Source organism: Schistocerca nitens, chromosome 5 (genome assembly GCF_023898315.1).
Source record: "Schistocerca nitens isolate TAMUIC-IGC-003100 chromosome 5, iqSchNite1.1, whole genome shotgun sequence".
NCBI classification, from domain to species: Eukaryota; Metazoa; Arthropoda; class Insecta; order Orthoptera; family Acrididae; genus Schistocerca; species Schistocerca nitens.
This window is the reverse complement of record NC_064618.1, coordinates 752,457,404-752,481,124: the sequence shown is the minus strand read 5'-3', so window position 1 is coordinate 752,481,124 and position 23,721 is coordinate 752,457,404. Positions and strand designations below refer to the sequence as shown.

General features: G+C 44.5%; 1 protein-coding gene across 1 annotated transcript in view; it reads left to right on the top strand.

Annotated features, from left to right (window-relative positions):
• The window catches only part of LOC126260696 (uncharacterized), a 90,026-nt gene that overhangs the window by 8,336 nt on the left and 57,969 nt on the right, over positions 1–23,721 (top strand). Inside the window, exon 2 of the mRNA XM_049958031.1 lies at positions 1,314–1,465. Coding sequence (XP_049813988.1) covers positions 1,314–1,465 — 152 coding nt within the window. The remainder of the gene's footprint in view (positions 1–1,313; positions 1,466–23,721) is intronic.

Below are 23,721 nucleotides of genomic sequence, written 5' to 3'. Positions count from 1 at the left end.
TAACTTCCACTCCACCCGACCAGCACACAACAGGGAGTTCAATGGAACAACGTAGAAGGTATTGGCGCCCACAACCAATTATACATTGAGCTGTCAAACGACACACCGTGCTGGACAGCGACAACACGATGAGGAAAATACACTGCCTAAATTTACATCAACGGCGAGGACAGGTAACCGGAACGTTAACGGCCACAATGCAGAAGATACCGCTGATGCACTTCAATTAAAAAATAATCAAGTACAGTTAAACTCTACCGGAGGGTGGCTAAAATTTGATAACTTTAAAACCCACGTTCTTGCTCACGGGAATGTCCCCACAGCCGACAACGAAATCCAAATGACACAATGTGAACAGTCTTGACTTCAGTGTCCAGGATCGGTGAGCCACGAACCTCGTAGCAATGGGAACAGCAACACACGCTCCGACCACGCGTCGACGCCGCCAGCGGCCTCGGGCAAACTACGGGTCGCGGAGATTTCCTCGCTCTTTCACGGCAACCGACCAACTGCCCAGGCCCGGAAACGCTAGAGGACCAATATGCGTCGGCCGATGAGACGACCAACCAACGGTCGTTCCGCTCCAGTCTCCCTCAGTCAGACAGCTCATGTGTGTCGCCTGGCTGTTGGCGCTTCACCGGCGCCCCGTCCCTCGACTGCACTGCTGGTCCGTCCCGAACTATCTGTCAGACACACGACGGCCCGTAAATACTATCGGTCGCTTCAGAGATGGTAGGACAGTGCACTTATCGACACGCGCTGTTGCTGCCGCTCACGAGCAAGTAAGGCAGGAAGTAAAAGACGCCAGTAAATGGAATAAGAAAACGAGGCGGCAGTACAGCAATAGAAGATGATAAACAATAAATGGGAAAAACGAGAGCCGTGCAATGCTCAAGGACATTTTCATAGGAAATTTAATGTAGTTAAATATTGCACCTAGTTACAATTTTTGCTGTAGACCACGGTTTTGCAGTCATTCAAGAAAAATCTCGTTTGTTGATCACTTTTGTAATTTTTTCCTTGAATAATTCGGAAATTGGCCTCTAGCGAAAACGTGTCCCAGTACAAAATTCAGCTACATTAAATTTCCTACAAAAAATCGTATTCTGTTCTTCTCTGTAGGACTAATAGTTTGCGCTTAGCAAGCTGGAGTTTATGAAAATCTAGCAGATGGTATTTGAAAGTGTTGCGGGTTGCATAAAACCCATAGGTAAGGGCAACTGAATCACCCTGCACGCTCATATCCACCCGTGATCAGCTTTTTATGTGCACAAATTTCGTGTATTGGTAGCAGGTAGTGTTGTGGTGTGCAGATGCGGCTAGGCGCGGAGCGGCGCGCCAGCAGGTGGTGCGCGGGCTGATGGCGCGCCAGTCGGGCCCCGGCGGGGGCGGCGGCCAGGCGGCGGAGGGCGCCGTCGCGTGGCACGAGAGCCTGCTGCTGGCCGGCGCCGGGCTCGTGGCCGCCGTCGGCGTCGCCGCCAACGCCGCGCTGCTCGTCGCGCTCTGCACAGGTGAGGGGGGCCGGGGCTTGCCAAAAGCTACGCAACACGACGTTTCACCTCTGTGGAACACAGCAGTTACTAAAACTCATTTATACTTTTGACACTCCTCAACTACGGGAACAACCTACACTACTGGCCATTAAAATTGCTACACCACGAAGATGACGTGCTACAGTGCGAAATTTAACCGACAGGAAGATGCTGTGATATGCAAATGATTAGCTTTTCAAAACTTTCACACAAGCTTGGCGCCGATGGCGACACCTACAACGTGCTGACACGAGAAAAGTTTCCAACCGATTTCTCAGACACAAACAGCAGTTGACCGGCGTTCCCTGGTGAAACGTTGTTGTGATGCCTCGTGTATGGAGAAGAAATGCGTACCATCACGTTTCCGACTTAAAATCAAGGTTCGATTGCAGCCTACCGCGATTGCGGTTTATCGCATCGCGACATTGCTGCTCGCGTTGCTCGAGATCCAATGACTGTTAGCAGAATATGGAATCGGTGGGTTCTGGAGGGTAAAACGGAACGCCGTGCTGGATCCCAACGGCCTCGTATCACTAGCAGTCGAGATGACAGGAATCTTATCAGCATGGCTGTAACGGAGCGTGCAGCCACGTCTCGATCCCTGAGTCAACAGATGGGGACGTTTCCAAGACAACAACCATTTGCACGTACAGTTCGACGACGTTTGCAGCCGCATGGACTATCAGCTCGGAGACCATGGTGGCGGTTACCCTTGACGCTGCATCACAGACAGGAGCGCCTGCGATGGTGTACTCAACGACGAACCTGGGTGCACGAATGGCAAAACGTCATTTTTTCGGATGAATCCAGGTTCTGTTTACAGCATCATGATGGTCGCATACATGTTTGGCGACATCGCGGTGAACGCACATTGGAAGCGTGTATTCGCTATACTGGCGTATCACCCGGCGTGATGGTATGCTGTGCCATTGGTTACGCGTCTCGGTCACCTCTTGTTCGCATTGACGGCACTTTGAGCAGTGGACGTTACATTTCAGATGTGTTACGACCAGTGGCTCTACCCTTCATTCGATCCCTGCGAAGCCCTACATTTCAGCAGTATAATGCGCGACCGCATGTTGCAGGTCCTGTACGGGCCTTTCTGGATACGGAAAATGTTCGACTGCTGCCCTGGCCAGCACATTCTACAGATCTCTCACCAACTGAAAACGTCTGGTCAATGGTATCCGAGTAACTGGCTCGTCACAATACGCCAGTCACTACTCTTGATGAACTGTGGTGTCGTGTTGAAGCTGCATGGGCGGCTGTACCTGTACACGCCATCCAAGCTCTGTCTGACTCAATGCCCAGGAGTATCAAGGCCGTTATTACGGCCAGAGGTGGTTGTTCTAGGTACTGATTTCTCTGCACCCAAGTTGCCACGTATCACTAGCAGTCGAGATGACAGGAATCTTATCCGCATGGCTGTAACGGAGCGTGCAGCCACGTCTCGATCCCTGAGTCAACAGATGGGGACGTTTGCAAGACAACAACCATTTGCACGAACAGTTCGACGACGTTTGCAGCAGCATGGACTATCAGCTCGGAGACCATGGCTGCGGTTACCCCTGACCCTGCATCACAGACAGGAGTGCCTGCGATGGTGTACTCAACGACGAACCTGGGTGCACGAATGGCAAAACGTCATTTTTTCGGATGAATCCAGGTTCTGTTTACAGCATCATGATGGTCGCATCCGTGTTTGGCGACATCGCGGTGAACGCACATTGGAAGCGTGTATTCGCCATACTGGCGTATCACCCGGCGTGATGGCATGGGGTGCCATTGGTTAGGCGTCTCGGACACCTCTTGTTCGCATTGACGGCACTTTGAACAGTGGACGTTACATTTCGGATGTGTTACGACCAGTGGCTCTACCCTTCATTCGATCCCTGCGAAGCCCTACATTTCAGCAGTATAATGCACGACCGCAAGTTGCAAGTCCTATACGGGACTTTCTGGATACGGAAAATGTTCGACTGCTGCCCTGGCCAGCACATTCTACAGATCTCTCACCAACTGAAAACGTCTGGTCAATGGTATCCGAGCAACTGGCTCGTCACAATACGCCAGTCACTACTCTTGATGAACTGTGGTATAGTGTTGAAGCTGCATGGGCGGCTGTACCTGTACACGCCATCCAATCTCTGTTTGACTCAATGCCCAGGAGTATCGAAGCCGTTATCACGGCCAGAGGTGGTTGATCTAGGTACTGATTTCTCTGCACCCAAGTTGCGTGAAATTGTAATCACATATCTGTCTAGTATAATATATTTGTCCAATGAATACCCGTTTATCATCTGCATTTCTTCTTGGTGTAGCAATTTTAATGGCCAGTAGTTTAGATTATTACGACATACAGAACCGGAAAAAAATTATTCAAGATTTATTGTTGCAACAGTGCATACGCAGCACATAAAATGATTAAGCTTACACATCAGAAGCACATGCTGAAACACCCATATTAGCACATGACGTAGCCTCCACGGGCGGCAATGCTGGCGCTGACACTGGCTTCACGCTGATCATGCAGAAGGCGAATACTGTCATGGGATATGTTATGCCACGTACCTGTCCATGTCGGTCTGTACGAGCAGCTGGCTGACGAGTCACAGGAGCCACTTCTCATCCCATCATGTCCCATAGCTGCCCGGCTGGAAAAAAATGGTTCAAATGGCTCTGAGCACTATGGGACTCAACTGCTGAGGTCATTAGTCCCCTAGAACTTAGAACTAGTTAAACCTAAGGACATCACAAACATCCATGCCCGAGGCAGGATTCGAACCTGCGACCGTAGCGGTCTTGCGGTTCCAGACTGCAGCGCCTTTAAACGCACGGCCACTTCGGCCGGCTGCCCGGCTGGAGACACGTCCGGAGATCCCACTTACTGGGGAAGTTGCTGCACGTCTTGCACAGCATGTTCAGAATCACGGGCACTGTGTCAGTGAGTATTATCCTGTTGGAAAACCATATCATGTTTCTGTCATAAGAACGCCAAACGAACGGGTGTAACGACGTTCTGCACGTAGGGAGCGCTGGTTAGCGCTCCTCCTGAAACGCCAAAGGTGAACGAGAGCTGTAGCTTATCATCGCAAAGCCTCGGGTAGGGCCAGTGTGTCTTGAACGAATGCATTCTACGCGATAGTACTCACCAGATCTACGTCCTACGGGTAGCCCTAAAATCATTTGCGCGCAAGTGAATCTGCTTCCACTGCTGAAGACCACGGCGCACAAGTCCATTTTCCAAGTGGTTCTCTGCCGGGACAGTCGAGTCATGCACGTTGATGCTGCAGCGTGAGTGGAAGACGGGCTATGGATGTCCATGTCCGTAGTCGCACTGCTAATAACCGTTTATAGCAGTCCGTGTTCACACGCCTGGGCTCACAAGCCATCTTATTTGAGCTGTGGCAGCTGTGCCATTGCTACCCTTACTACACGACGATCCTCGAACGTGTCTGTGGTCTGTGGACGTCTAGAAATTCGTCTGCAGGTGCGAGAATGTTCACGGATACCGCTATCATTGCACAACTGGCGCAGCACGTCCAACGTGTGTGGTAATTCTGAGAAAGGACCGGCAAGCCATTCGTAAGGCCACAATTTGACGCCTTCCCAACTCATTCAGTTGGCTGTAGGAAGCCCGGATGCTTCCCCCCTGGCGTTGTTGCCTGCTTTTCTGACACGTTTGCATCACACCGAGCCTTCCGGCTGTGAGTATTCCATGTTAAAGAGTAGACACATGCTGTGATCTAGTAGCTATTCCATTAAGCTATGTGTTGGTTGACGACGTAGAAACAATTATTAGTGTATCTACTATCCCCCAGGGGCATACGCTGTCATCGTATCAAAGTCGACGTCGTCTTTCGAGGTGTACAGTTTTATTCCAAGAAGTCTAAGAAGTAAAAACTTCTAACAGCCAAGATCGCTATAGTACAACGTGTGTTTTTGTTACCGCTGTAAGCAAGCTGTGCACTACATTTCAATAAATCTCGACCATGTGTAAATTACATTAAGCGTGGCCTGTTATGTAATGCTATTTTTATGTTTGACATGTCGACATACTGAGGTTTTTATGTTTTTGAAATATCATGATGTAATACGGTATAATTTACACTTCGCCGAGATTCATTGAAAGGCATTGCTTACATCCGGAGATAGCAACATACCTTGCTGAAATGGTAATCAAATCAAAAGATGTACTATAGCGATCTTGATCGTTAAGTGCTTTTACTTCTGATAGGTTGATGCATAAGTTCGCAGCCCTTTTTTTCCATGACGGTATTCCTGTTACTACGGGCTTATTTATCGATTTCCATTTTTTATCTGTCGTTCACTGTTGCTATTTGAATTTACATATTGTCTTTCTGTCATTTGGAGATAGTGAGGGAGCTGTGGAAGCTACAAAATCGAATGTCAAGTATAGAAATCGGAATATTTCGGACATATTATTCCGTTTGAGTTTAGTAGAGGGATGAGAACAGTGGAGGAATCCAGAAACATTTTGCACCTCGCATGGGGTAACGCCATGGACAGAGCACGATAAAAATGGTTTTCTCGTTTTAAGAACTGTCGTTTTGATTGTAGTGGCTATCCACGTTCAGGAAGACCTTCAGGGTTTGATGAAGATATTTTAGACGCATTACTCCACAACGATTCATGTCAGTGTACTCGATAACTGGCAAATGTCATGAACTGTGATCATTCCACCATCGCGCAACATTTGCACACAGTGGGCAAAGTTCGAAAATCAGGTGTAAGGGTACCACGTGGTCTAAGCCAAAACCACAAAAATCAGTGGGTGGTGTAATGTGCATCTCTGTTCGCTCGTCATCAACTGGGTCGTGAACAACAAGACCATTTCTATCTGTATCGTTAATGATGACGAGAAATGGTGTCTGAAAGTTCACGTAGGGAATAGTTGAGCCCAAACCAAGCAGCAGTTGCCCATATTTGGACCTGCGCACATCCATAATACGAGGGTCGGTCAAAAAGTAATGCCTCCCATTTTTTTTCTACTTAAAGAAATTAAGTTAAGTGAAAAATTTGAATTTGGCGCCATTCCTCAAACCTTCTTCTGCAATCCACTGCAGTAGTAACTTTCTGTGTCAACAGGTGGCAGCACAGCAGAAGTTTGTAAGATGGCCGACATCGATGTTCGTTTGAGACAGCGTTGTGTGATTGAATTCTTGAATGCAGAAGGTGAAACGCCCATACGCATTCATGAAAGACTGAAGAAGGTGTATGGTGTTGTGACAGTGGATGTCAGCACTGTTAGACGATGGGTTCGTCGTTGTAAGGAAGCTGAAGGGCAAACACCGTTGACTGACGAAAAGCGGAGCGGCAGGCCGGTGAGTGCAGTGACTCCACACAACATTCAGCAAGTTGATGACATCATTCGTGGTGACCGTCGGGTGACTGCAGATGAAGTGTGTCGCATTATTTCTCTTAGTAAAGGCAGTGTGATCACGATTATTAAACAATTGGGGTACTCAAAAGTTTGTGCACGGTGGGTTCCATGAATGTTAACCGATCAGAATAAAGAGGCAAGGAAAACAATAGCCTCCCAACACTTGCAGCGCTTCCGTTTGGAGGGAGATGAGTTTCTAAAAAAAATTGTGACCGGGGACGAAACATGGGTGCATTTTTTTGAACCCGAATCAAAGAGGCAGTCAATGGAGTGGCATCACACAAGCTCGCCGAGGAAGAAAAAATTCAAAACTGTGCGATCGGCAGGGAAAGTTATGGTAACAGTTTTCTGGGATACAGTGCGTGTGATTCTGGTTGATTTTTTGGAGCAGGGATGCACAATAAATTCTGTTCAATACGTCACAACCCTCAAAAAACTTAAAGCACGTCTTCAGCGAGTTCGCCCAACAAAATCAATGGCAGATGTTCTTCTTTTGCATGACAATGCAAGACCACACACCAGTCGTCACACCTCTGATGAGATTGTCAAAACTGGATGGGACGTTTTGCCTCATCCCCCATACAGCCCTGACCTGGCACCATCAGACTTCCATCTGTTCGGGCCACTAAAAGAAGCTCATCGTGGGATTCATTTTGAAGATGAGGAGGCCGTCAAAACATCCGTGCGTCAATGGCTTAGGAAGCAGAGCTGTGATTTTTACCGTGCTGGGATACATGCCCTTGTTCAAAGATGGACCAAAACTGTAGAGACGGGCGGAGATTACATTGAAAAATGACAAAATGATCCTCAATGTTGTGGTTTTCAACCTATGTAATTGCATTTAAATTTCCTGACAATTAAACGTAGAAAAAAAAAATAGGAGGCATTACTTTTTGACTGACCCTCGTACATAATGATGTGCATCTGGTGCAACAGCAATGGTGCAGCGAATTACGAATGCTTCCGCAAGCTGTAACTCTCATTATTGATGTTTTTTGTCAACATTTGAGACGTCTTGCAGACGCAAGCCAAGAACAACGACCAGGAAGATTGCGTGAGGTGGTGCTTCTCCACGATAGCACACGCCCACTTCCTGCAGGACTGACAGAAAACACTATGCAAGAGTTGGATTGGGAAACCATTCCGCAACCACCTTATTCACCTCATCCTGCCCCTCGGCTTTCCATCTTTTCCGCTCTCTATCGAACAATCTTCTGGGTACTTCCTTTCCGGATGAAAATGTGCTCCAAACGTGGCTGGATGAGTTCTTCGCTTCAAAACCACGTGGTGTCCACAGTCGCAGACTCTTAACGTTAATGCAGCGTTGACTGGTTGTTCTAAGTAATGAAGGAGATACATTATTGATGACTGAAATATCTGCCATGTGTACCTGTTGTGTTTATTAACGTTATGGAAAAATGCTACGTACTGACGAACCAACCTAATATTTTCGTAATAGTCATAAAACTATGGTCGAATTGATTTCCATGACAAACCAAAGTTAAGTACTCCTCGGAAGAAATAATCTTTATTGATCGTTGCTACAATTTACCACACACAGTGGTTTACCGCTCACTGAGGTGAACTCTTAGTGGGGTATAGCTTTGCCAGCGTGTGACGTCACGGGTTATTAAAATTCGAGTGCAGCTGGCCTTTTTTGAATTTTATAATGTAGCACTGTGTTGGAGCTGAATAGGTCGCTTCAGAAATGTCATACAGCCGGTGAAAAATGACTTTATTACTCAAATTGCACACCTCTTGTGTTTCGGATTTATTTCCATCATCAGATATCCAAGTGCATAGAAGGTCACAGGATACACGCAACTACACGCAACAGTAGTCTGTCGGCTTACGTTATATGCTCATCTCGAAACGCTCGTATCTTCTGACCCCTCTGTGCATTTGAATATCTAATGATGGAAATAAATCCGAAACGCGTCAAGTGAGCACATCATTTTCACATTATAGTGCAACCACAGTCACCTGACTCCTACGAGATTTCATGTCTCACCTATATTGTTGTTGAATGCTGTTGTGTACTATGAAACTTCGTTATTTAAATGTGTGTGTCTGTACTTAAATTGCTGAAAGAGAAGACGAAACTTCTACGTTGTTTGATTCTGAAACAGCTGAGTAAAACTGAACGTACTGAGCCTACTTTCTCTTTACTTTTTCTTATCATGTCAACACTGACCCACAATATTCTAGCGCAACGCAATCTGTCTGTTCAAAAAAATTATAACCTACTTCAAATAATTAATACAAAAGAATGGCCCTGACTAAAATGGAATCTTAACAATAACCTATAAATTTCATTAAGCACTTACCTCACAAAAATCTTCATTACGAAAACTACTGCAATACAGCGAACGTCAATACTGCCAGCTAAACAAAAGATTCTAACTACTAAAGCCACTAACTACTAATAGGCATATGGTTAGCAAACCATATAACGTATTTTTTACCTTAAAAATGTGACATCCAGTTCAAACACGAATATAGATCGTCATTGACATCCAGTACAAAGATATATAATGATGAATACTTTTCAATCTCCAAGTCAGATATTTCCAGATCGTTAGCCTAGCTAACACTTCAGACCTCTACCCTCCATCAATACTGACTTCTCACATTTAACATCTATCACTGTTGGCTGTTCATCTCCAGCTGTCCAACAGTACTTCCATCACTGCTGGCGACTAACTTCCATCTGCCCAACACTACTGGCGATTAACTTCCAACAACGAGTCCAACCAGCCATAGAGCCTCTTACAAAGAAAGCGCAGTCAGAAATCGAATGCGAATCGCTACACAGCGCTGCCAACACAGAAGCAGCTCACTTACAACTAGCGACAGAATTTAACTGTCTCTAATATTATTATCCATTTATACGAACGTGGAGTTCTCGGTTCTGGCTCTCATGGACAGATCATCGTAGTACCCTCTTATATGTGCCAGTGACTGTGCTTTTTTCTTTGGGGGGGGGGGGGGGGGAGAAGAGAGGGAACGTTATTCTTCTGACTGGTTACATGGTGCCCCTCGCCACGGCTTCCTCTCTTGAGCCGAACTCTTCGCGTGTCAACTTCTTTATCTCAGAATAGTGTTTACACGAACGTCCTCAGTTATTTGTTGAATATTTTCCGATCTCTGAGCTCGCGTGCAGCCTTGACCCTTACGGCGCCGTGTAATACCATAAAACCTATTCAATGGTGTCTTAACACGTTTCTCATAATCACGCCTCTTCTTCTGCACAGTGTTTCTCAGATATTTCTTTCCTCATTCTATGGAGAACGTCCTCATTTCTTAGCTTAAATAAAATTTTACAAGCCCAAGCTTTTTCTGTGGAGAAAACTGACATTACCACTAAGTGGTCTTCATTCGTGAAATTGATCATCGGCCTTCATGACAAACATTCATTTTCTTCTTGATAAGTCTCCAGATGTTATTCAGCATTGCGGCAGCTAATATGGCAACACGTTTCTGGCTTAGAGGGACTTGAATATGTCACAGTAGCGAAACGAAACGAAAACTAATACTAATGGCTGCTGTTGTGATACTACTGCAACGTATGATCTACCGTACGTAAATGAACAAAAAAGACCGAGTTGCGGATATTATTTCTAGAAGAATTCCTCCTGGGTACCCTCTTCTTCCATAATCTCAACGCCCTTGAGATACGATTTTTAATAGCTTGTAAATGAAACGGAAAATGAGGTAATTTACTTGAGTCATTCTTTTTTTTTTGTTTTTTTTGTTTTTTTTTTTTCACAGGACCCATTAAATGAACAAACGAATGCAGATTATGTTACCCATTCCCCGTTAAGGTCTACGCACTTTTGCCGTCGTTCTAGCAGCTTCTGCATTTGTGTAGTGAAGCATTCTTTGAGGGTATCCTGGCATCGCTTATGAACAACTGAATGAAGTTCGTCATAGGTGATGAATTTCTTACCCATGTAATGGATCAGGAGCGAGACGTGGACAGCAAAGATCAAACAAGTGAGAAAGGTATAATACTGACTTCATTGCCGCGCTTAGTGGCCACGTGGTTTGAGGCGCCATGTCACGGATTGCGCTACTCCTCCCACCGGAGGTTCAAATCCTCCCTCGGGCACGGGTGTTTTCGTTGTTCTTAGCATGAGTTAGTGTGAGTTAGTTTAAGTAAAGTGTAAGTCTGGGACCGATGAACTCAGTAGTTTGGTCCCTAAGGAATTCACTCACATTTGAACACTTTTTTAACTACTTTTATTATTGACCGCTGCTTACACAATTTGTTCGATATGAACACTGGGGACATCGACGAGATGTTGTACAGCGACAGATTTTCTCTGGCGGCCAAACTACGAAGCACCTTTTTTCAGCATCAATCGATTCCATATAAACGCATTAGCATATCTACCAAATTTCATTGCCGTACGGTAACTACAGCCCATGAGCAGGTGTACTATAACCATCTCTATGTGAAAACTAGTACCGTAGAATTCAACTTTGAATTAGTGGACACAGTAATTGAACCAAATAGACATTGACCTTATAGCTTCTCAGGAGTATTTCTTGTAGAAAGGGCTTGTGACAGAAATATTGCACTAAAACTCCATACCCAGTAATAACAGTCACCTTCACTAGAGGGATACTCATCACTATCACAGCTAGCACACAAACAGCGCCACTTTATCGAAGAAATGCTACTAAACAAGCCTTTGGAGAACTTTCAGTGGCCGGCCGCGGTGGTCTAGCGGTTCTGGCGCTGCAGTCCGGAACCGCGGGACTGCTACGGTCGCAGGTTCGAATCCTGCCTCGGGCATGGGTGTGTGTGATGTCCTTAGGTTAGTTAGGTTTAAGTAGTTCTAAGTTATAGGGGACTTATGACCTAAGATGTTGAGTCCCATAGTGCTCAGAGCCATTTGAACCATTTGAACTTTCAGTGAACAGTTCCAAAAATGGTTCAAATGGCTCTGAGCACTACGGGACTCAACTGCTGTGGTCATCAGTCCCCTAGAACTTAGAACTACTTAAACCTAACTAACCTAAGGACATCACACACATCCATGCCCGAGGCAGGATTCGAACCTGCGACCGTAGCAGTCGCACGGTTCCGGACTGCGCGCCTAGAACCGCGAGACCACCGCGGCCGGCCTGAACAGTTCCATATTGACCTTCGGTACATAATGATTTCGTCTGCCTCTTCACAACTACCTCGTTTGTGAGCAGTGTTGCAGAGCTACTGATGTTAGAGTAGATGTAAGTTAATATACCTAGTGCCGGAATTATGCGTGTAATTTATTGGCTGACAGATACTAGCACGTAATGACACCAGACGATAAGTTATACTCAATAAGAATGGCCGCAGGTCGCAGTACACATCTCCATCACTAAAGGGGTATCTCACTGACGCCATTTCTAGAGCACGTTTTATGCTCGCATGTAATGAGGTTCATAGTGGGGCAAACAACTTGGTTGCCGGAAGCACTGATCGTGTAAACTCCAGCTAGACCTGTTCCTCAGTTATACCCGAAAGGCAACTGAAAGCTGAGCTGTGGTTGATGTCGTGTTTCTTGAATTCTACAGCGTCTGAGATACAATTTCGCTCATTCGTCTGATGAAAAAGAGTTCGGTGATCTCAAACGTCTTTAATTATGGGCAGTCACCGCATTCCTAAAATAAATAAAAAGTCTCTGTTGGGTGTGAAAATAAAAGTTGATAAGCCTGGTACCTCTCTTACTGATACTTCATCACCTCTTCTCTCACGTATCCTCACATTTCCCAGTTAAGATCTACTTCACGAACGTTGTTGAAGCCCTAATAACGAAATAAAGAGAAGACTCTAAACATAGCGTAGGTTCTAAACCTACGTAAGTCACTAGGTCACGTGTCAATGTCTCAGAATGCCGCTGAAATTTTTCAGGTTGGACACTATTTTGAAAAGGCAAATTAACTTTTGATGCTGAACGGTATCCACATAATCCAATAAACTTCTCAGTTATTTTTTCTTCCTGCGCCATTGTACATAACATTGTATCTGCATATGAACTACCAACCTGAGTTATCTCCTTCCGAGCTTTGGTTGTCTATGATCTGTGGCTTTTCCGAGCAGCATATCTCTCCTTTTGGTTTGCGCACAGTTTCTGGTGGCTGGTGTGAGAAGGTACGTCCAACAAGACTGCTGAAATCTGAAGCTGAGTAGAGAAGTCCGTGACGTCAGAATCGCTAAGTAAGAAAGCGTGTTCTCTCCGTGCGTAAACAACAATACATTAGCTTCTGATCGATAGCAGAGTTAAGACGTGATTTACAGAGTGCGATGCTAGCTTTGGAGATAATCTGTTTGCAATCACATTTTGGATGGAAATGACTCAAAATAATAAAGAGCAGCAATCAGTCGTCTTTTCCGTTATAGCTTTACTATAGCAGGTACTGGTTTCGGGTAGTAGCTGGCCGATATCAACGCAGTACTTCGGAGTATTGATAATGGCTGGTTCCTAGCCGAAATCTGGATCTCGTATGATAAAGCTAGAAAGGAAATGACGACTGATTGGCTACTATTTACCATTTTAAAAGTTGTATCACAGTGGGGGGCGCATTCCGCTTGGTAAATGAATACCAGTAGATTTTCTTATTTCACGACTTTCTCAATGTCACTTTTGTTGTTGAAAAGATCGGATATTCGGCGATGTCACTTTCAAATTACAACTAAAGGAATGGCTTCGCACATATGTATCCTTGTTAAATAAAAGTCTGATACTTCTATGTCACTTTAGATTTATCAAGATCCGTTTAATACAGATGATCTAGTAGTAGTGTAGCCTCAAATAATTCCCAGCTTTGAGTGTTACACCTGCATTCCGAAGAACTGTATAGCTTCCCTTTTGCAGTGCTTTGCTATATTCGTGGAACACGCACCTTGTTTGGGTTCTTTTCGTGACTTCATTTCACACTGATAGTCACGCTAGTATCATGTCTACAGCATGAAATGATTCCACCGTCTTGTCTTGGCGCGAGGATAACTTCATGCTGATAGCACCAGATCGTTCCCTGTTGCTAAAGGGCATACTGTTCCGCCTTTTTTTCTTCTTTTTACTGTCATCAGTCTTCTGACTGGTTTGATGCGACTCGTCACGAATTCCTCACCCGTTCTAACATCTTCACCTCAGAGTAGCACTTGCAACCTACGTCCACAATTATTTGCTGGATGTATTCCAATCTCTGTCTTCCTCTACAGTTTTTGATCTCTACAGCTCCCTCCAGAAACACGGAATCATTTCCTCATGTCTTAACAGATGTCCTATCATCCTGTCCCTTCTCCTTGCCAGTGTTTTTCACATATTCCTTTCTTCTCCGATTCTGCGCAGAACCTCCTCGTTCCTTACCTTATCAGTCCATCTAATTTTCGATATTTGTCTGTAGCACCACATCTCAAATGCTTCGACTCTCTTCTTTTCCGGTTTTCCCAGAGTCCATGTTTCACTACCATACAAGGGTGTACTCCAGACGTTCATTTTCAGAAATTTCTTCCTCAAATTAGGGCCGATATTTGATATTAGTAGAATTCTCTTGCCAGGAATGCACTTTTTGCCATTGCTAGTCTGATTTTGATGTCCTCCTTGCTCCGTCCGTCATTTGTTATTTTACTGCCTAGGTAGCACAACTCCTTAATTTCAACTACTTCGTGACCATTCATCCTGATGTTGAATTTCCCGCTGTTCTCATTTCTACTACTTCCCATGACCTTCGTCTTTCTTTGATTCACTCTCAACCCATACTACGAGAGCTATTCCGAAAGTAAGGTCCGATCGGTCACGAAATGGAAACGACTATGAAAATCCGATAAAGCTTTGCACAGATGTGTTGGGTAGTGTCTCTAGTATAACCCCAGTTAGCATCACGTCGCTCTTCTCATTTCTGAGCTCGCAGTGAGTGCGTAAAGATGTCTAGAAAATAGTGTCTGCCGCCAAGTACGGGGGCCTGGTGAGAAATTTCCCCTGAAGCTATGCAGCTAACATTACATAACTGTCGTGCTGTTTCGTCTTCAAGACAATTCTCAGCCGCATTCTGCAGGGGCAATGAAGATGCTCCTGCATCGTTTTCAAATGGAAATGTGAGATTACCCACAATACAGCCCGTAATTGTCTCCATCTGAGTTTCAGCTCAGGTCACATGAACCGCTGGTTATGAAGACAACATTTCGGCACAAGACAACGAGCCGTAGGCCAGCGTAGAGAATTGGCGGAGAGCACTGGCGGCTGCCTTCTATAGCGAGGGTATGGGAAAGTTGGTACAACGCTACGATACACGTCTAAGTCGGGTCGGCGACTATGGAGATAAGTAGCTGCAAGGTGTATCTAACTGTTGCAAATAAAACATTTTTGATTTTTACCGTGGTTTCCATTTCGCGACCTATCGGACCTTACTTTCGGAATAGCCCTCGTATGTACTCATTAGACTGTTCATTCCGTCCAGCAGATCATGTATCTCCTCTTCACTTTCTCTAAGGATAGCAATGTCATTAGCGAATGATATCATTCTTGTCTTCTCACTCCGAATTTTAACTCCACTCCTGATACCTTTCTTTTATTTCCATCATTGCTTCCTCGATGCTCAGATTGAAGAGTGGGGCGAAAGGCCACATCCTTGTCTTAAACCCTTTTTAATACGTGCACTTCGTTCTTACTCGTCCATTATTATTATTCCCTCTTGCCTGTTGTGCATATTGTATATGACCCGTCTCTCCCTATAGGTTACCCCTACTTTTCTCAGAATTTCGACCATCTGGCACCATTTTACATTTTCGAAGGCTTTTTCCATGTCGACAAATACTATGAACGTGTCTTGATTTTTCTTTAGTCTTGCTTCCATTATTAACGGCAACATCAGAATTGCCCCTCTCGTGCCTTTATTCTTGTAAGCAACTTGAATTCATGAGCTGTTAAGCTGATTGTGTGAAAATCCTCGCACTTTTCAGCACTTACCGTCTTCGGAATTGTGTGCATGATGCTTTTCCGAAAGTCAGATGGTATGTTGGCTGACTCATACATTCTACACACCAACGTGGATAGTCGTTTTGTTGCCACTTCACCCAATGATTTTAGAAATTCTTATGGAATGTTATCTATCTCTTCTCCCTTATTTGATCTTAAGTCCTCCAAAGCTCTTTTAAATTCTGATTCTAATACTGGATTCCCTATCTCTTCTAACTAGACTCCTGTTCCTTCTTCTATCACATCAGACACATCTTTCCCCTTATAGACGCTTTTAATATATTCTTTCCACCTATCCGCTCTCTCCTCTGCATTTAACAGTGGAATTCCGTTTACACTCTTAATGTTATCACCCTTGCTTTCAATGTCACCGAATGTTGTTTTGACTTTCCTGTATGCTCAGTCTGTCCTTCCGAGAATTATTTCTCTTTCGATGTTTTCACATTTTTCCTACAGCCATTTCGTCTTAGCTTCCCTGCACTTCCTATTTATGTCATTCCTCAGTGACTTGTATTTCTGTATTTATGAGTTCCCCGGAACATTTTTGTACTTCCTTCTTTCATCGATCAATGGAAGTATATCCTCTGTTACCCATCTTTTATTCGTAGGTACCTTCGTTGTACCTATGTTTTCCTTCTCAACTTCTGTGATTGCCGTTTTTAGATATGTCCATTCCTCTTCAACTGTTCTGCCTACTGAGCTATTCCTTATTGCTGTATCTAAAGCTTTAGAGAACTTCAACTGTGTCTCGTCATTCCTTAGTACTTCCTTATCCCACATCTTCGCGTATTGATTCTTCGTGACTAATGTCTTGAACTTTAGCGTACTCTTCATCACTGATATATTGTTATCTGAGTGTATGTCTGCTCATGGGTACGCCTTACAATCCAGTTGTAACGTCCCCTTAGAAAAATTTTGAATGATTGTGCTAGTAAACTTCTACGTTATTTGATACGACAGCTGAGTAAAACTGAACGTACTCAGGCAGTTCTCTCTTTACTTATACTGATCACCACTAAACTGACACACAATATTTTTTAGCGCAACGGAATCTGACTTTCAATAATCCCTACAAAACAATGGCCCTCACAAACAATAACCCATACCTTTCATGAATCACTTACCTCACAAAAATCTTCATTACTCGAACTACTGCAATACAGCGAGCGCCTATACTGCTAGCTAAATAAAAGATTGTAACTACTGAAGGCACTAACTACTGATAGGCATAGGTAGCAAATGAAAGATCTTGATAGGGAACAAACAGTGTATTTACCTTAATAGCGTTCAAACGTCATTATATATATATATATATATATATATATATATATATATATATATAATTTTGTGACATCCAATTAAACAAATTGCCTTTTTCTGAAGAACACACGTCCAGATCGTCCGCTAAAGACTCTGGCATCTCTCTTCCCACATCCAACACTGCTGGCGGCTCACCTCCAACTGCCCAACGCTATGCGCTGTTCACATCCAACTGCCCAACACTACAATAACGAATATTCCAACAATTCCAACCAGCCACAGACTGCACACAGCACAGTCAGTGATTTTCATACAGAGCGCTACGCGGCGTTACCAACATAAAAACCTAAACAGCCTACTTGCACAGTATCTATCTAAATAACATAAGCCGTCGGATTATGCTATGAATCATGAGAGGGTGGGCGATTATATGTATGTTAAGTGTGCTCTGTATTGTCCGGTCTGCCTGCATTGTAATTTGCCATACAAATTAAATTAATTTTGTTTTATAGTTTCTCATTGCTTGCAGGGACTGCGTGTCCTATACATACCAGCAGTCCTCGGAGAAGCTTATCATTTCTTAATACACATTGACGCCTATATAAATGTACTCTGTATCTATAGTTGAATTTCCAGTTTCAAGACGCTTTAGACAGAGAACCACTGCTCAGAATTATGGCAAATTTGAACAGCATAAGATTGACGCAGAGGGAAACGCCACGGAACAAAAAAGAGTTTAACAATATTTGACCAATAGACGTCGCTGTAAGCTTCGGTAAATGCACCCCAACAGACGGGCGACACACGGCTGTTCCTTAGTTTGCGTCCGAGACGCACGCTATTGGTAAAGATCTTTTATAAGAACGGAGACTGGCGCCAGTAGACCTGCAGAAGTTCCGGGCACTCAACAGTACGAAAAACGGAATTGGTCCGGTGTCTCCTAGGGGTCTGGAGGAAATGAATCCTTATTTCAAAAAGATAGGTTCTTTTGAGGTGTAAGGTGGCAGGGGGAGGAAAGCAATTAATGCGACACCTGTCGAAGATGTGGCCACAGCGTTACAGGAGAGGTCAAGTGGTGGTGTGCTAACATACAATGCACGGGGTATTTCCCAAATGTTGGTCATTCCTGCGAGCACGATGCATAAAGTCCTTGGAATCGTCCTGCTCTGCTGTCCATAGAAAATCACCCATGTTCAGGAGTTACTTCCTGATGACACGCTAGCAAGGTAAACGTTCGCTCTGGAATTTGTTGCTCGCATGGAAGTGGACACTGTATGGCCGTGGAACATCCTGTGGACGGATGAAGCCCATTTCCATCTCCAATGACATGACAATATGCAGAACTGGAAAATATACACTCCTGGAAATGGAAAAAAGAACACATTGACACCGGTGTGTCAGACCCACCATACTTGCTCCGGACACTGCGAGAGGGCTGTACAAGCAATGATCACACGCACGGCACAGCGGACACACCAGGAACCGCGGTGTTGGCCGTCGAATGGCGCTAGCTGCGCAGCATTTGTGCACCGCCGCCGTCAGTGTCAGCCAGTTTTCCGTGGCATACGGAGCTCCATCGCAGTCTTTAACACTGGTAGCATGCCGCGACAGCGTGGACGTGAACCGTATGTGCAGTTGACGGACTTTGAGCGAGGGCGTATAGTGGGCATGCGGGAGGCCGGGTGGACGTACCGCCGAATTGCTCAACACGTGGGGCGTGAGGTCTCCACAGTACATCGATGTTGTCGCCAGTGGTCGGCGGAAGGTGCACGTGCCCGTCGACCTGGGACCGGACCGCAGCGACGCACGGATGCACGCCAAGACCGTAGGATCCTACGCAGTGCCGTAGGGGACCGCACCGCCACTTCCCAGCAAATTAGGGACACTGTTGCTCCTGGGGTATCGGCGAGGACCATTCGCAACCGTCTCCATGAAGCTGGGCTACGGTCCCGCACACCGTTAGGCCGTCTTCCGCTCACGCCCCAACATCGTGCAGCCCGCCTCCAGTGGTGCCGCGACAGGCGTGAATGGAGGGACGAATGAAGACGTGTCGTCTTCAGCGATGAGAGTCGCTTCTGCCTTGGTGCCAATGATGGTCGTATGCGTGTTTGGCGCCGTGCAGGTGAGCGCCACAATCAGGACTGCATACGACCGAGGCACACAGGGCCAACACCCGGCATCATGGTGTGGGGAGCGATCTCCTACACTGGCCGTACACCACTGGTGATCGTCGAGGGGACACTGAATAGTGCACGGTACATCCAAACCGTCATCGAACCCATCGTTCTACCATTCCTAGACCGGCAAGGGAACTTGCTGTTCCAACAGGACAATGCACGTCCGCATGTATCCCGTGCCACCCAACGTGCTCTAGAAGGTGTAAGTCAACTACCCTGGCCAGCAACATCTCCGGATCTGTCCCCCATTGAGCATGTTTGGGACTGGATGAAGCGTCGTCTCACGCGGTCTGCACGTCCAGCACGAACGCTGGTCCAACTGAGGCGCCAGGTGGAAATGGCATGGCAAGCCGTTCCACAGGACTACATCCAGCATCTCTACGATCGTCTCCATGGGAGAATAGCAGCCTGCATTGCTGCGAAAGGTGGATATACACTGTACTAGTGCCGACATTGTGCATGCTCTGTTGCCTGTGTCTATGTGCCTGTGGTTCTGTCAGTGTGATCATGTGATGTATCTGACCCCAGGAATGTGTCAATAAAGTTTCCCCTTCCTGGGACAATGAATTCACGGTGTTCTTATTTCAATTTCCAGGAGTGTAGTTAGCTTGAAATCGGCATGCACATAAAGCGGTACTACTTTACGTTGCAAAGGTGACTGTTTGGAGTGGGATGACACCATGATTTATCGGACGGCCGTATTTTTTCTCCCTTATAACTGTTATCAAACATTGGATGTTTTGGAGCTACAGCAGACTGCTCACAGCACTTCCACTCTCTTTAGGTCTCTATCTCTCTCTCTCTCTCCCCCACTCTCACTCATTTCGCTGTCATGTCGCTGGCATTGTATCAGATATTATCTGTCCCCTTTGTCTGACTACTTCGAGCCTTAAAGGGGACGTAACACTGTTCCCAAGTCCCTGCTTAACAGGGATTACAAATTTCCTGGAACCGAATGAGGAGCCTTTGTAATCTCAAGATGCAGCATGACGCATCTCTATCAAATTAAGTTACTTTAAAATATTTATGCAACGTAAATACAAAGATATTTACAGCACTTAAGGAATAATTATCGCTACAGCATTCCTGCTACAGTTTTAACAACTGATCTCAAATTATCGAAGTTTTATCAGACTGAGGGTAGGCGTAAAGAAATTACAGCTTCACACCTTTCTTTTGTTCGTGGAAATGATGGCGTAGTTTAGTAATTGAGAACAAAAAGTACTATTTAAAGTTTACCCCAACCTTAAACTCAATACACATTTAATTCAGGTTCGAAGAAAGTAGGGGTCATACCTGCCTACAAGAAAAGTAGTAGCACTGATCCACTTGACTACCGTCCAGCATCCTTCACATCGATTCGTAGTAGGATCTCAGAACATATTCGGAACTCATTATGGGGTATCTCAAACAGAATTTTCCCCGTGCCAACCAGCATGGATTCCGGAAACATCGACCTTGTGAAATCCAGTTCTCACTTTCATCACGTGACATGCTGAAATATCTGAATCGAGGCAGTCAGACAGATGCAGTAATTCTCATTTTTAAAAAAGCATTTGACTGAGTACAAGATCTGCGTTTGTTATGAAAAGTCGTTTGTCGTAGCAAATTTACAGACGGCATAGTTTCTGACTTTAATACACAAGAGTCGTTATGCACTCATATATACTCAGATCCTAAATATGTAGTTGAAGAACTTTAAAATTCTGATGTGTGGGGTAGGGTAGGTGCGCTACTATCTGCAACAATGGTCAGAGGGAACTATCTGTCCAACATTTTTTCTTTCGTACTCTATGGTCTACAATTTCTCATGGAAAGACGCAGTGTTGTAAACTTAGCGTGTTTATTTCATTTAAACTCGCCTCTAACCAAGTTTAACACCAGCGAAGTGTAAAGAGTGTATTAGATTCTTTTTCAAATTATTATTAGTGGAGAAGGCTACTCTAAAAGCATAGGTCCTAATTTGTAACTTATTTTACCTATAGTGCTTCACATTCTACCTTACGACATAGAAGATAGCCGACGCATTCAAATTATTATTAGTGGAGAAGGCTACTCTAAAACCATAGGTCCTAATTTGTAACTTATTTTACCTATAGTGCTTCGCATTCTACCTTACGACATAGAAGATAGCCGACGAATTCATGCTCTCGCTTGGTGTCACGGATGGCCAATTCATTCAGTCACTCTCTAGGTTCCCTTAATTTTAGTTATGACAGCTGCCCTTACAAACGTGGGCACACTAACACAATAAGCATGCTTTTTTCTTTCATTTAACGCCTTATAATGAGTGAATCTTGTAGATGTTCACAGTATTCTCACTTCTTACAAGCACCAATATTTCTAATATGGTCCAAATAGCTGTTCCCACTTAGTTATAATTATCCAAGTTGAATATGGTGATACAAGGATGTTTTTAGTCATATTCATTCCAAGTCCGTGCTCTGGCTTAAAATTGGGAAATAAATCCTTAACTTTTTTAAAAAACGTTGAAGTGGCATCGTACGTCTCTTCACGCATTTGCACATAACTTTGCAAACCATTCTGGTAACACCTGGTAGCACTAATCACTTGACCTCTATCGGTCAATAGACAATAATGGCGATGAAAGCGACGTTGTACTTCCTCTCACGCATGTATAGTAAGTACGTTACATTATTTGACCTTTCACGTCAACAGCTACTAGAACTTGCAGGTAGTGTGTTCCACGCTATATGCGTTCACAGACCTCACTTGATTAAGCTTCATGGTTCAGTATCTCAAGTATCTGATTTTAAGAAACTAGTTTAGCTTTAGGTTTTTTTTTACACTGTTTTAGTACATATCCGATAGCACTGTTCAAAATGACTTCTGTCGGTCATTAGATATTAAGGGCGGTGAAGGCGACATTAAGCCTGACATACTTATTTGACCCTTTTTTGGTCAATAGCGCTTAGAATTTAAAATAGTAACTCTGCACGCTTATCCAAGCGTAGTCATCAAATACCACCACCGACCCCAAATAATTGAAAAATTGGGTTATTCATCCCCCATAGTTTTAGGCTGCTTCTAGCTGATGGTATTTTGTCTGTCCTGTGTGCATGCGTTTTGACCATCCGTGGAATTTGCTATCCCACATATATAGTTTCAGCCTATCCACGTTCTATAGTTCTATAAAATCGTCATTGAGCTAGGAAATTATACATACAGACGCATTAACTTCCTGCGCCTTCGACCCGGTCATCGGATCACTTTCGTAACACATTTTATGCCAATCACATGGAAGAAGACGATTTCTCAATTTGCGCATGCGCGTTCCTTTCCGACAGTCTCTCAGCCTAGCTGCCGGCGCCACCTCAGTTACCGAACGTTGGCTGGAGTGAGGAAGCACGTTCTGACGTTTGAGCTAAGTACAGCTATTGACATGGTACATACGTACCCGTTTATTTTACATTTTATGCGAGACTTTTGCCTTTTTGGTGTTCTGTATTAATGTTGGACCATGCCTCTTTAGGCAGTTTGTAGTCTTAGTGCGTTTCGAAGAAGGCGAGGTTGTCTGCACCGAAACCTAGGTCAACATCCGGTTTCTATTTGCAATCGAGGCGGATTCTTTATTATCATTACACTATACCGGGTGATCAAAAAGTCAGTATAAATTTGAAAACTGAATAAATCACGGAATAATGTAGATAGAGAGGTACAAATTGACACACATGCTTGGAATGACCTGAGGTTTTATTAGAACCAAAAAAATACAAAAGTTCAAAAAATGTCCGACAGATAGCGCATCATCTGATCAGAATAGCAATAATTAGCATAACAAAGTAAGACAAAGCAAAGATGATGATCTTTACAGGAAATGCTCAATATGTCCACCATCATTCCTCAACAATAACTGTAGTCGAGGAATGATGTTGTGAACAGCACTGTAAAGCATGTCCGGAGTTATGGTGAGGCATTGACGTCGGATGTTGTCTTTCAGCATCCCTAGAGATGTCGGTCGATCACGATACACTTGCGACTTCAGGTAATCCCAAAGCCAATAATCGCACGGACTGAGGTCTGGGGACCTGGGAGGCCAAGCATGACGAAAGTGGCGGCTGAGCACACGATCATCACCAAACGACGCTCATTTGTCGAACATTTCGTGAACCTTTTTTTTTTTTGTTCTAATAAAACCCCATATCATTTCAAGCATGTGTGTCTATTTTTACCTCTCTATCTACATTATTCCGTGGTTTATTAACTTTTCAGATTTATACTGACTTTTTGATCACCCGGTAGATTAACTACTAGGAGGCATATGGTTAGCAATAGAAATATTTTGTTGAAGAGCAAATAATGTATTTAGAGGATTTTACCTTATTCATGTGACACCCAGTTCCAAAAATTATGTAGTT